This window comes from Nothobranchius furzeri, chromosome 15 (genome assembly GCF_043380555.1).
Source record: "Nothobranchius furzeri strain GRZ-AD chromosome 15, NfurGRZ-RIMD1, whole genome shotgun sequence".
Taxonomy (NCBI): Eukaryota; Metazoa; Chordata; class Actinopteri; order Cyprinodontiformes; family Nothobranchiidae; genus Nothobranchius; species Nothobranchius furzeri.
This window is the reverse complement of record NC_091755.1, coordinates 51,792,390-51,805,394: the sequence shown is the minus strand read 5'-3', so window position 1 is coordinate 51,805,394 and position 13,005 is coordinate 51,792,390. Positions and strand designations below refer to the sequence as shown.

Genomic DNA, 13,005 nt, shown 5'->3' with positions numbered 1-13,005 from the left:
GGGCTGGATTAGGATTAAATTACCCAGCTGATGGATCCCCGTCACTAACCAGCTAACTACAAACCTTTCCACTAACCTGTCCTGTGGGACCCTCACCATGTGACCCTCTTGTCCATGCTGTCTCTGGAGGAGCAGATAGGAAACAAGACCTCCTGTAACCTAAAAAGAACCAAAGCTTCCTCCCAATTTCTCTTTAAGCTGAATTTAACATCAGCTTATCTTCATGAAACAAAAGAATAAAGTGGAACAAGAACTTCTATCTTCTAATTCTCTCTCCTTTTAACTTCTCTGTGTCCCTAAATAAAAGAGACAGATGACCACGCTGCAGCCGCCGTCATTGACCCCGCCCCCTCCCCAAGACCGGACCTCCCGACATCACAACACTCGGACTGACTGAGCGCTTCCAGGAAATACAATAATTAAATTATGAAAATAATAATGCGTGTTTGGAGGAGCGTCCTCCGATCCTCTCTTGTGTGAGCAGACAGTGTCTCTCTCTCTCTCTCAGTCGCTGATCGAGCGAGCGGAGCGAGCCGCATGACAACCCGCTCAATTAACATAATTCACGGCCCAAATCCAACAGAACCGGTCGGGCTGATTCGGTTCCGGTTCGGTCTCAGGTTACAACTCTAGCGCTCAGCCCTGCAGTACCACATTAAGGTGGAACCACTTGGTAAATGTGGGGGACTCACTCTGACAGATTTGGATGCTGCGCTGGTGCCGTCGTTAAAAAAACAAAACTATATTCCACTATAATCGATTATGGCGTACTCTTCCACGATGCAGAATCGTTTATGTCCGCATCCCGATGCATCGATTATTTGATTATTTTCCTCAGCTCTAGTCGCAAACCAAGGTGGGAGAGGCCAATTTTCCTCATTGATAAAGACAAAAATGTATTTTTCTGAGTCAATTATTTCTCCATCTATTTCCTTTCTGCAGCTAATTCAGGTGAAAGTGGTTGAAAATTATTTTCATCTTCAGCATGCATGTCAAACTTGGTGACCAATCGTATTTAAAAAGACCAATCGTATTTAAAAAATGAACAACGATTTTCCAGTGAGCAAGACTTTAAAGTACTCAGATCCTGGGTCTTACAACAACTCTCTCTGTCTTTACACCCAATTTGGTCAACCTTTTGAGGGTCTCAGAGCTGGCAGTTCTTTTCATAACAAAGCCTGGGCCATAAAATTGAAAAAAAAAAAAAAAAAACTGGCTGCAGACCTCAAGGATAGGATTGTGTTTGTCCACAGATGTGATCAAATGTGTAATATTGGAGATTCCCAAGTTCAAATAGCATCACATTTTAAAATCTTGGATTTATTTATCGATATGAATTAGATATGTATTTTGACTAGGGGTGTGTATTGGCAAGAATCTGGCAATATGGTTTTTGCCACGATATTTACATTTTTTAAGACTGATTTTAATTAGAAAACTTAGGCCAGATGCTTCCAAGACCCCTCCGGTGTTACTGCGAGTTCTTGTTCCATTATTTTCATTTCATTTATTTATAAAGCCCCTTCTGCGACCAATGCAGACGCCCAAGGTGCTGAACACAACACAATAAAAACATAAAACCATCAGAATAAAATAAAACAATCGTAAAACCAACATTAAATCAATTAAAAGAGGAGAGTAAAAGCAAAAAATAAAATCCAGAAAAATATTAAGAGGCCGGGGCATCAGAACCGGGTAAAATTTGCTAATCCTGAAAAGCCTTGACAAAAAAAAAAGGGTCTTAAGGCGAGTCTTAAAAAACCCCAATGAGGGTGACTGATGCACCACCAAAGGCAACTGGTTCCAAAGTGCAGGTGCCAACACAGAGAATGCACGGTCCCCCCGTGACCTGCACTTAGTGCGTGGAACGATCAACAGCTCCCTGCCGGCTGAGCGAAGGGCCCGCGAGGGAAGAATGAAGGTGGTAAAAAAAAACTGCTGCCACCTACCAGTTGGAGTTGCACCACACAAAATAAATGCAGTAAATGTTCACCTGTAAAATCTCAAAAAAATAAAAAAATGATGCACCGATTTTAAATATTGGGTCAGTATCATAATAGGAAATATCGCGACATTTCAGTGGGTCTATATTTCCTTACAGCTCTAATTATAGCCTTTTGAGGAGATCACATGTATAGTTAATGCTTTAGCTAAACACAACTCTTTTTTATGCTGAATGACTGTTGAGATGATTTCTCTTTCTTTGTTGCCAGATTGAGGCAAAGTGTCATGAGGGCTGTTTAGATGTGTGTTTTTGGCTCTGTGTTAATGCGGGAGCAACACTTGTGCTTCGTCTAAAGTTGTGTGTGTGTGTGTGTGTGTGAGAGAGAGAGAGAGAGAGAGAGAGAGAGAGAGAGAGAGAGAGAGAGAGAGAGAGAGAGAGAGAGAGAGAGAGAGAGAGAGAGAGAGAGAGAGAGAGAGAGAGAGAGAGAGAGAGAGAGAGAGAGAGAGAGAGAGAGAGAGAGAGAGAGAGAGAGAGAGAGAGAGAGAGAGAGAGAGAGAGAGAGAGAGAGAGAGAGAGAGAGAGAGAGAGAGAGAGAGAGAGAGAGAGAGAGAGAGAGAGAGAGAGAGAGAGAGAGAGAGAGAGAGAGAGAGAGAGAGAGAGAGAGAGAGAGAGAGAGAGAGAAAAAAAAAACAAGTTATCAAGGGAGCTCTCCAAGCTTGAATAAGCCTTTTGTCTGCCTTGGCTGCTTTCTGTTCTGGGGCTGCGGTCCTCCAGGATGCTGTCTGTCTGCTCTGTTTGAATTCCTGATAAAGGGCCTTCGTTTTTCTCTCTCTGCACTTCTCTCTTCAATCTCCCCCTCTGTTTCCGTCATTTCTCTATCATCTGCAGCCCATTTATCAGAAGCTGCCTTTTGTTTAATTTCGTTTATATTCTCTCTCTCTCTTTCTTTATTAGCCATCTTGGTATCTGCTCACTCGCTTCTGCGGTTGCTCATATTTGGATTCCTCATCTTTTGGCATGTCTTCCCACCCTTTTCACCACCCTTCTGCTTTTCTTTTTCAGTCATTTCTGAGCTCCCCTGTCAATTCATAACCATCCCACAATCACCCCCGTTTCCTTTCTTCAATCTGTCCTGATGGAGACATAAATAGCAGCGACAGCTTTCAAATGATATCTCTAGAAGAAACGGGGCTAGAACCAAACAGCCTTCTTCATAAACAGATATTTGTCACCCTTTCGTATTTAATTGTGACTGATGGAGGGTTTTAATATCCACATTTGATCAGCAAGAGCGGTAATAAAGTGTTCCAGAGGGCACAAGCATTGAGTAGAAGTAATAGTTTGTGTTTGTAAAAAGCACAGACTTTATAAGATGAGACAAAAAAAAAAAAAAATAAATAAAAAATTACAAGAAGAGAGAAGCCAGATTTTATGACGAGTTTTCTGTTTTGTTTGTATTTTTAGAGTCAATATTGATTTGGTGTCTGATTCCAGTTTTCAACCTTCCAGATCTTTTACCCTCTTGTTCATTCATAGCAATTCTCCTGGTGATCAGAATGATGGTGAGATAAAACAGACACCCAAGTGATGGGCACATGGCAAAATATCATGGTTTCTGTGATAAACATTGATTTTTTACTTAAAGATAAATAAAATGAAAATTTATAATAATAACAGAAGATGTAGGCCAAACAATTTCTGTATTTATTTAAATCAGTCTGTGCATTTCATAACCAAATGACAGCTGGACACTGGGTTAAGTGGTTGGAAAAATAAAACTGAGATTATCAAACACGTTAGAAATCTACTTCATTTATTTCTTTTAAATGTACCTGCAGTGGTCACTAATATTAATGAAGGCCTTGTGAGTTTTTCTGAGGGAAAAAAAGCTCTGGCCCTCCTATTTCAGAGGGTAAACGTTTTTCAGATGAGTGGGTTGTGAAAAACTGGGTTACAAGTCTTGGTCATTGATTTTCATGAAATGCAATAGGGCTGTTCCGATCAGGGTTGTTTTTGCACTCAATCCGAATCTGAGTCACTTGATTTTAATGGAATGCAACGGAAAGTACATTGAAGTGTCTCTTTGTATGAAATGTGCTTTGTAAAGCTGCCTTGCCTTGATTCTGAGTATCTGCCGATACCAAAGGAAAGCAATAAAATAAGAAAAAGGGAAAACACATCCATGTTGTCCTTAAAAGTTTCACTTAAAGTGTTAATATTATGAAAATATTTGAAAGTAGCACAGTTACTCATATTTCAAGTTGTGTACTTCCTCATTGTGCACCTGTATTGAGTAAGGGCAGTCACACGGCGCCGTGGCAGGCAAGCTAACTTTTCCCTGCACAACACCTGTAGCTGTAGCGGGCAGGTCGGGTGCTGCAGGTGACTGAGATACCCAGATGTTTTACAGTCCATCTGCAAATTATCTTTTTGCTTATTAACATACCTTTTTTTGTCGGCTGACTCTGTGTTTTTGTCCGAGTTGCCGCTGTGAACTGGGACTTGATGGCAAACTGGGACTGGGAACCGGTGATTTGCTGTGGCAATGCCTGAAGGGAAAAGCTAAAAGCGAGTAGTTTTTTTAAAGCCTGCGTATCATGGACCTGTGTCTTTGCCAGCATGTATGTACCCAATACCCAGAATGCACACATCACAAGTGGTTGTTGCTCTGCTTTTGCTCTCTGGTTTAGAATACCACCAACCTGATGACATTTTTGCTCTCCTGAGGAGACACGTTAGCTCTTTGTTAGCCTGCTAGCTAACCGGTGCACCTTGGTGTCTGAATCCCCGCCTGCCATAAATTGCGTGATGTTGTGGTGTTTTTTTCATCCAAGAAACAAAGAAAGTTGATGTAGATGAACTTGTTGAAATTAAAACTGAGCCATTGCTATTCTGTTTAAAACTCTCTGTCCTGATAAATTTAAAAAGTCACGTTTTTTGTTTTGCAATCTTCTCTCCTCTGACTTGGTAACAGCAACACGACTCTTCCACCGCCTTCGTTCCTTCTTTTTTTTTCAGCTAAAAATGCAACGTTGATGTTTTATCTCCACAAATAACACAAGCCTGAACATGTTCCATCATGTTGTGGAGTTGCTAATGGTTAGCTTCTTCTAGCTGGGATGCGCTCTGCTTTCTTCTTCCAGTGGGTGGTCCCAAGCTAAGGTGCGCAAGGACGTGAATGCTAATTTTCCCTGTGACATCGAAGAAACTGTCTGTTTCTTAAATTAATAATTTCCCCGCCTATTTATTTTCTGTGGTTAACACAGGTGATGGTTGGTTGAACAAAAAGAACAAGTATTGTACGGTTTCTCAGTGAATGAGACCTTTAACAGCATTAACTACCAGAAACGACAATGATTTTTCTAATGGTCATCCTACATGATGTAGTAATATGTCTGTAACTATAGTTAAGGCCAGAACTTCCTGCGTCCCCTCAGTCCAGTTCAACAATGTTATTCAGGGATACATTTCTCAGCTGGTCCAACAATTTTAAGGTTAATGAATTTTTTTGTTTCTTGCATAATTTCTTCAGCCATCATAGAAAACATGGCGGAGTTTAGGCCTGGCCTGTGCACCGAAGCTGCTCAGCAGGGACTCATGCAGTGGCTGCTCAAGAGAATCAAGGTAAGACCCAGGACTCGTGAAATGAATACCAGCTAATAAGATGATATCTCTGAGTACATAAAACTTCTGGTATGTTCTCAGTCATGCCGGGTTTGATGATTTGTTTTTTTCTGTTTAACTGCTGTACTTGTATAGGATAAATGTTTATTCTGAGATTTTGTGACAGGGATGTTATAGAGCAAACCTTATAACTACTGTAGGTTTGTCTGTAACAAAAACAAAAATCTAGTTTCATATTTATCTAAAAAAAAAACGTCTGGTTTAGTTTGGAATCACACCATCTGCGGGAATTAATTTCTGTGTTTTCCCTCTTTTGGGTTGTTTTGAATAAAATAAATGAGGTTATAAATATGTTCAGAAATGATGTGCAGTATTATACACTGTGTGAGACAGAATCTGCATAAAGCAGGTCTCTGCTTGAGGTTAGAAAATGCAGATTTTCCTGTAGAATACATAGTGATTTTGTAATCCTCTGGAGAACAGAGTTTCTCAAGAGGAGTGGTAATTAGACTTCGCTCTCCTTCCCTCTCAGGCAAAGATGCCGTTTGATGCTAACAAGCTGTACTGCAGTGAAATTCTAGCCATTCTGCTGCAAAATAATGACAGTAAGTGTATCTCAGTAAATTGTTGACGTGTTCTAAATTATTTATTTATCTTCCATCTTTTTTCCGCCTGTTCACCCTAAATTGACTTCAACCCTCCATTCTGTCTTAGTTACATTTCTCTCATTGAACTTGTTAAAATATTTTCCTTGTCGTCCTCTCCCTCTCTAAAATGTTCCTCCTTTTTAAGTTACTTTCCACGCCATCTCTGTTGGTTTATGTGCAGTCGTCTTCATCCTTTCCCTCCCTCACAAAAAAGAAAGGCAGTAAAATCAGAGCCACAGGACGACCAGGGCCTTGGGCTAGTTCTCATTAATGGTACAAATCACATTGGTATGCAGCTGAAGTCATTTCTCATTTCGCACCTATTTCCCCACTCTTCTCTTGTGCTGCCTCCATTATAACTCTCTCTCTCTTTTGCATTTCAAAATGAAAAATTTATACAAAACTATGTTTTGCCAAAACAAGGACACATGCTGTCTTGAGTACTATCCTGTTTAATATATATATATATATATATATATATATATATATATATATATATATATATATATATATATATATATATAGCCACATAAAATGGGAAATTATAACAACATAGGCAACATTCCTGATGTCCTAATTTGCATCTACTTATTTTTATTAGACTTCAATAAAAACAAAAATCTAAAAGATATCATATAAAACAGCAGAGGCGTTAGTGTGGAAGCTCCCGATGCCTTTAAATTGTCCCATCTTATTTCCTTAGTCATTATTTTGTTAAAGTAATTGATTTAGGTTTAGCACAAATCATTTTTGTTTAAATGCTCATTTTTATAATCGGAATCTTGTGAACTCATTTCTGCCTCCTTTTCATTCACCTTGTTGTCTTTTTATTTTCTCTTTCTTTACAGGTACCAGAGAACTGCTGGGTGAAATGGATGGTATTGATGTGCTACTGCAGCAGTTATCTGTAAGAACTTTTATTTTTTTCTCTCACTTGTATTCAAACTAGGGATGCTCGATATTTTCTTTTTGTTTTTTTTACCAATATCAGACACACCGATATTGTCTGACTCTTAATTTCCAATACCAATTTAAACATACTGATTAATTTTATGCCCCTCCCTCATAAAAAAGAAAAACTGAAATATTTTAGGTTACTAACACATCACATATCTCCCATTAGTCGTTTGTTAGCCGTCTAGCTACACATTGCCAGGTGCAGGACGGTGTACGTTCACCACACAGGGCAAATTTCTACTTCTCAAATTGTGTCAAAAAAACTAAAATATGTCAATAACCTTACCTCAGATCTGTCATATTTTAACATTTTGAGAGAGAGAATAAGTAGCTGAAGAATTTGATGTATATTATGTGGATGTTATTAACTCATTCACCGCCAATGACGACTAAAGTCACCATTTGCATTTATTTACTGTGTGGGCGTCGGAACGAGCCCCCGCACCATGAGAACGAACATCTCAGCTCTAAAGCTGATCTTCATTCGCGTACATCACACGTCATGTGATCAGGAAGCAGAAAATCCATGTGTTAGGAGATCGTTTTCGGACGTTGCTGTAAAAAAAGTGAGGCGCGAACCGGAAAAGCTTCTGCCGATCACAATTCAACAACGGATTATGAAAGAACGGATAACGCTCGAAACGCGTGGATTCTTCCTGATGTAAGAAGTGAGTCTCCTCTTTGTTTTGGTAGTTTTCGCATTGACATCATCCTAGCGCGCAACGTTATGTGACTCTTAAAAAAACTGTGAAAATGCTGAAAACCGCTGGCAGCGAAAGGCTTTTCTGATCAGGAAACGGCTGGCAGTTAACGAGTTAAAAGGTTGGGTCAAAACCGATACCAATATTGTCCGGTATTACATTTTTTATGCCAATATCTGTCGATATTAATAATAAACCAATAATATTGCACATCCGTGGTTCAAACATTTAACTTATTTCTAAGCTCTAAACACGCCCGGCGCCTGTTCTCCTGCAACGCATTTTGTCTAACGTGAAGCTGTGCAAGCAACCCCACCACTGATGAATGTTTGGTTTAGTGTGGCTTTTATTTGGAATTAGCTTTATTTCATAATTAGATGCTAAATTAGTAGACAAAGGTATAATCCTTCATGTCATCTTTTTTCTAAGTGCTTCCCACTCCTTGTCCTTTTCTCTCAGGTGTTCAAACGTCACAATCCGAACACGGCTGAGGAGCAGGAGATGATGGAAAATCTGTTTGATGCTCTGTGTTCCTGCCTCATGCTGCCCTCTAATCGGGATCGCTTCCTCAAAGGAGAAGGGCTTCAGCTAATGAATCTCATGCTCAGGTAAAGGTTTAATCTACAAGAAATCCCATGAGTGGGATGCACTACAGACTTCCTAAACCGTAAATCATCCCGCAGCTTGCCAGGGATCCCATCCCTCATATCCGTAAAGGTAAAGGTTTCCCAGATCAGGCTTTCAGCTGTTGTTTCATATTTTTCAGGACTTCTATAAATTGACAGACTTTAAATGTATATTACACGCTTCTATCTGAAGCAGATATCACTCTAAATACCAGAATGTTATTTGACCTTTTCTCTTTGTCGCAGCTTTAGGATTTTTACATTTCCCAAAGCACTTTACAATAAAAGGTTTACACCAACAGTTCAGCGTTTTGGAGGACCACCTGAAACCAAAATGATTAATATGCTTATGCTACTATAAGTGCAACAATAATAACAGTAATACACAGTTAAAGGTTGACTATGGAACACAAACACTCTGGTGTTCAGAGAACAAATTTTCCAGTTGCTGGGATGTTGGTTCACTGCTGACCCGTTCCAGCACTATGTTCAGAGACAAATTGTACAGGATAAGGACAAATTTCTACTAATAACTTTATTTTACAACAAAATTTACCATTGGAACATCTTCTGGGCTCAAAATCAGCTGCTTGTCAAGTCTGCCATTTTACACAGTCCCAACCTTGCATTGCTGAGTGGACGTTTTAGCGCAACAGTGCCCTCTAATGGCTGGTAGATGTAAACATAAACACAGTGTCGTGCCTGTAGGGTTGTAGGGTTTAGGAAATTGAGTGCTTTAAGAGCTATATATATATATATATATATATATATATATATATATATATATATTTATATTACCTCTACTTATGACCGATAAGCTGTGATACTCTTATCTAAATATAGAATATCAACCCGGCTTGGTCTTTGTGTGTTTATCAGAAGGTTCTAGGACTCTTTGTTTATTAGGGGATTGTAAACACTTCGTTTTGATTCAGAAAAGAGTCAGGTTTAGAAGAGTAAGAATTTATTTTACCAACAATTAAAACATGACAAGTTTACTAATATTTACTGTGATGGATGGAACTAGATATGATGAATGAAACCTATGTGTGAATGCGGTGTTAGTCAGAACTTGTGTATCTAGGAGAGCTGAGTTCTGGATGTAAAAGAATTTGGGTTGCGCTAAGCTATGAAGCTGATTATTATCAAAACACATCAGACGCTATCTGTCGTGTCTACATACCCACTCGAAGACCCTCGTGATAGATCCGGAATGTCGAAGTCCTCGGACTTCCAGGCACCGAGGTCCGTAGAAGAAACTGTGGTCCCACTAAACCGGTATTAGAGTTGTCTCCAGGTCACAACAGACTGATGGAACCGCGCGTCTGGGACTCTTAAGGAGTCTACACAATATCAGCTTGTTCTGCAGGAACTGTTGCGGTATCAGCTTCGCAGGTGCAAAAAGATTTTGACAACGTGTCAAAAGCTTTGATGATTAAAGAGGGTTTTGCTTCAGCTGGCCGGTCTGAAGCTTTTTCTATAACTGAGGAATCACCCGAGAGTGATCCAGTTTTAATGTTCTCATGTTATGATTTGTGTAGCCAACCAGAGGTTGACAAGTTTGAGAAATGTTACCAAGACAACTCAGAAACACGCCTTCTTTGATACGGAGGCTCTGACTGGGGTAAAAGACTATTAATGTGTCAGGAGTTTAAAGAGCAAGTCACCCCCAAATCAGCTTTTTTTTTCCTGATAAACTATATAAATGCGTGTCTAATCATGCTGCAGACATGTGTAGTCAATAGTTTTGCACATTTTAGTTAAAATTTCAATTTTCTGCCTAAAACTGTCAGGTAAAAACTCTGCACTGCAGTTGAATTTAAATCTGCCACCGCTATTGGCTAAGAGGTATGCTATGATGTAAACTGGTACATTATGATGTCACAATGACGTTGTGAGCCTGTGTGTGTGTATTTGTTAGTGGCTCCGCCCTCTCGGTCTGCTAGGCAACATCATTTGTTGCATTTTAAAAACAGGAAGAGGGAGTGAAGTAGGGCTGAAACGATTCCTCGAGTACCTCGAATAATTCGAGTACAAAAAATCCTCGAGTGAAATTATCTGCCTCGAAGCTTAGTTTAATTCATGTTTAATTAATTCATGGCTTTGCAATCGCCCGGGGTCATGTTTCACCCGGACCAAAATAAGTGACGCACATACACACTGCACTGAATGCACACGCGAGTAGCGAACGTAACTTAACTTTCTCTTAAGCCATGGCGGTCAACGTGGACCCCGGTGGAGCGCGAAAAAGACAGAAAATGTCAAAGGTGTGGGACCATTTTTCACGTCGTAAGGCAGAAAACGTACTCCAGTGTAATTAAAAACTGTAAAATGGATTTATCCTACCACAACACCACATCCTCCAAGCTGCAGCACCTGACCAGGAAACATCCACATGTAAATGTCTCTTCTGCAAGCGGACTCGGAGCCTCTACAAGATAATGCATTTTAGCCTGTATTTCTATATATTCTGCAGACACTGTGCAACTTTTTCATTTGTAGCACTCAGTTTCAGCTCACACCGTACGTCTGGTAGCAACACGTCAGACTTAAAATGTGCTAAAAAATAGCAGTTTTTACACAGCATGTTGGACTTTTTACTGTGTTGTTACTGATGTCCGTTGTCCCTCAGGATTGCTGCAGGAAGACACGGGTATTTATGAGTGGTGGAGGAAAACGAAAGAAAGTAAATGAATGTTTTGTGATCAGTATAATTAGACATAACCACGGCAAACATGCTTTCTCGACAATCCTTGTTAGTGTGAGACAAAAAAAGTGTAGAAATTAAAACGGACGTGTGTTAATAGGGAAACAGCTGGCGAGCCATGTTTGCGCATGCGCCGTGAGCGGTTCTGGTGCTGTTTGGGCCGCAGCCGCTCGCATTTGTTTACTGTGAAGTAAAGTTGAAGTGCTGAAGTTTTGAAAACTAATTTTGAATAAAACTTGAAAAATAACTGGCAATTGCTTTCTCATTTCAAGAGGTCTTTCATATTTTATAACATGCTATTTGATATAATGGTTTAAAAATGCAAAAGAGTAATTAGAGTACTCGATTAATCGATAAAAGATTCGATAGAGTACTCGATTACAAAAATATCCGATAGCTGCAGCCCTAGAGTGAAGTAAGTTTCTTGTAGTGGGTGACTTGCTCTTTAACTTAACCTTTCTTGTTCTTGTGTGAGTGCAAGTGGGGATGACCTTGCCATATTAACATGCTGAAACCCTTTTCAATCACAGTAGTCAAAACATAACATTCATTTCACACTTCAGTCATTGAGCACAGATTAATGAAGCATTTCATTAGTGGCAATAAACAAACGTTTATTTAATGATTATCTAGCTTATAAGTTGCAGTGGAGTTCATATTTGATTTAGGAAATCATTCTTGATTTAGCAACTGATCCGAGCTGGAGTGTTCTTTATATGGCGGCATGAAGACCTGAAAGATGATAAGGAAAGCTTGAACCTTGGGGAGAGAACGTTATTGTTGACAATTCGTTATCTGTGTTCAGAGCTGCAGAGGCTCTGAGCTGATGGGATGAAGGCAGGCCAATTTAAAAGGAACACATGCAGTCTTGTGTCTCCTTTTTGACCAGATGTTGAATGGTCAAACTGTACCTAAAAACTGACCATTGCTGGACGTTACATGCCCGACAGAATAAACATTTGATTATTTATCTTTTTTAATATAGTCTTTATAGGAGGAACTGTACATTCATTCTGCACACCTCTGAACGCCATGCGGCGGTATAATTCTATAAATATATCTTTTTATTAAAATGTTCCATATTCTAACAAAATACTGATGTGTTGCCTACGTTATATCAAAGTACAGGGTAGAACTATCACTTTTATGGGTTTCTAAAAAAATCATAATTTCTGAAAGTAGGAAAACTCCCCATTCCGCTTAAAATAAGATAAGTATTAAAATGGTATTTTTGTGAGTTGAATCTGTTTGTGGAGTTGTGTGCAGGTGCTTATAGGTAACGGGTAGGGATGTGTATTGGTGAAATTCTGGTGATACGATACTTATCACGATACAGGGGAGACGATACGATATATCACGATATATTGCGATACATTCAGTCGACAATATTAGCGATTTTTTTAGACTAAAATTATTGTAGGGAAATTCGATAAATGGTCCAAACTGATACTTAACATGATTAACATGAGGTATCTGAACCATAATAGAGGCATTTACATTTCAGTGGTGGAAACAAACTCCACTGCACACTACTGCTGACTAGCGGACGGCATTTGATTTGCAGCAAAAGAAAAGAAAATACACAAATGTTTGCACATAAATTCTTCCAAAAAATCGACACACAGCTTTTGAACATCGATATAATATCGCAGGAATATATAGCTATATCAATATTTTCTTACATTCCTAGTAACGGGCTTGTTAGCAATGTTTGTATACTTCTCTGCAATCTCTGCTTCTGTCATCTTATGAGTCAAATGCTGAAAATAACTATAAGCACGGCCACTTCATCTAAAAT

The 13,005-nt window shown here is 39.3% G+C and overlaps 1 protein-coding gene across 1 annotated transcript in view; it reads left to right on the top strand.

The window, feature by feature from the left end:
- The window catches only part of ctnnbl1 (catenin, beta like 1), a 103,704-nt gene that overhangs the window by 14,925 nt on the left and 75,774 nt on the right, over nt 1-13,005 (top strand). Inside the window, exons 7-10 of the mRNA XM_015968564.3 lie at nt 5,478-5,569; nt 6,102-6,174; nt 7,065-7,123; nt 8,334-8,482. Coding sequence (XP_015824050.1) covers nt 5,478-5,569; nt 6,102-6,174; nt 7,065-7,123; nt 8,334-8,482 — 373 coding nt within the window. The remainder of the gene's footprint in view (nt 1-5,477; nt 5,570-6,101; nt 6,175-7,064; nt 7,124-8,333; nt 8,483-13,005) is intronic.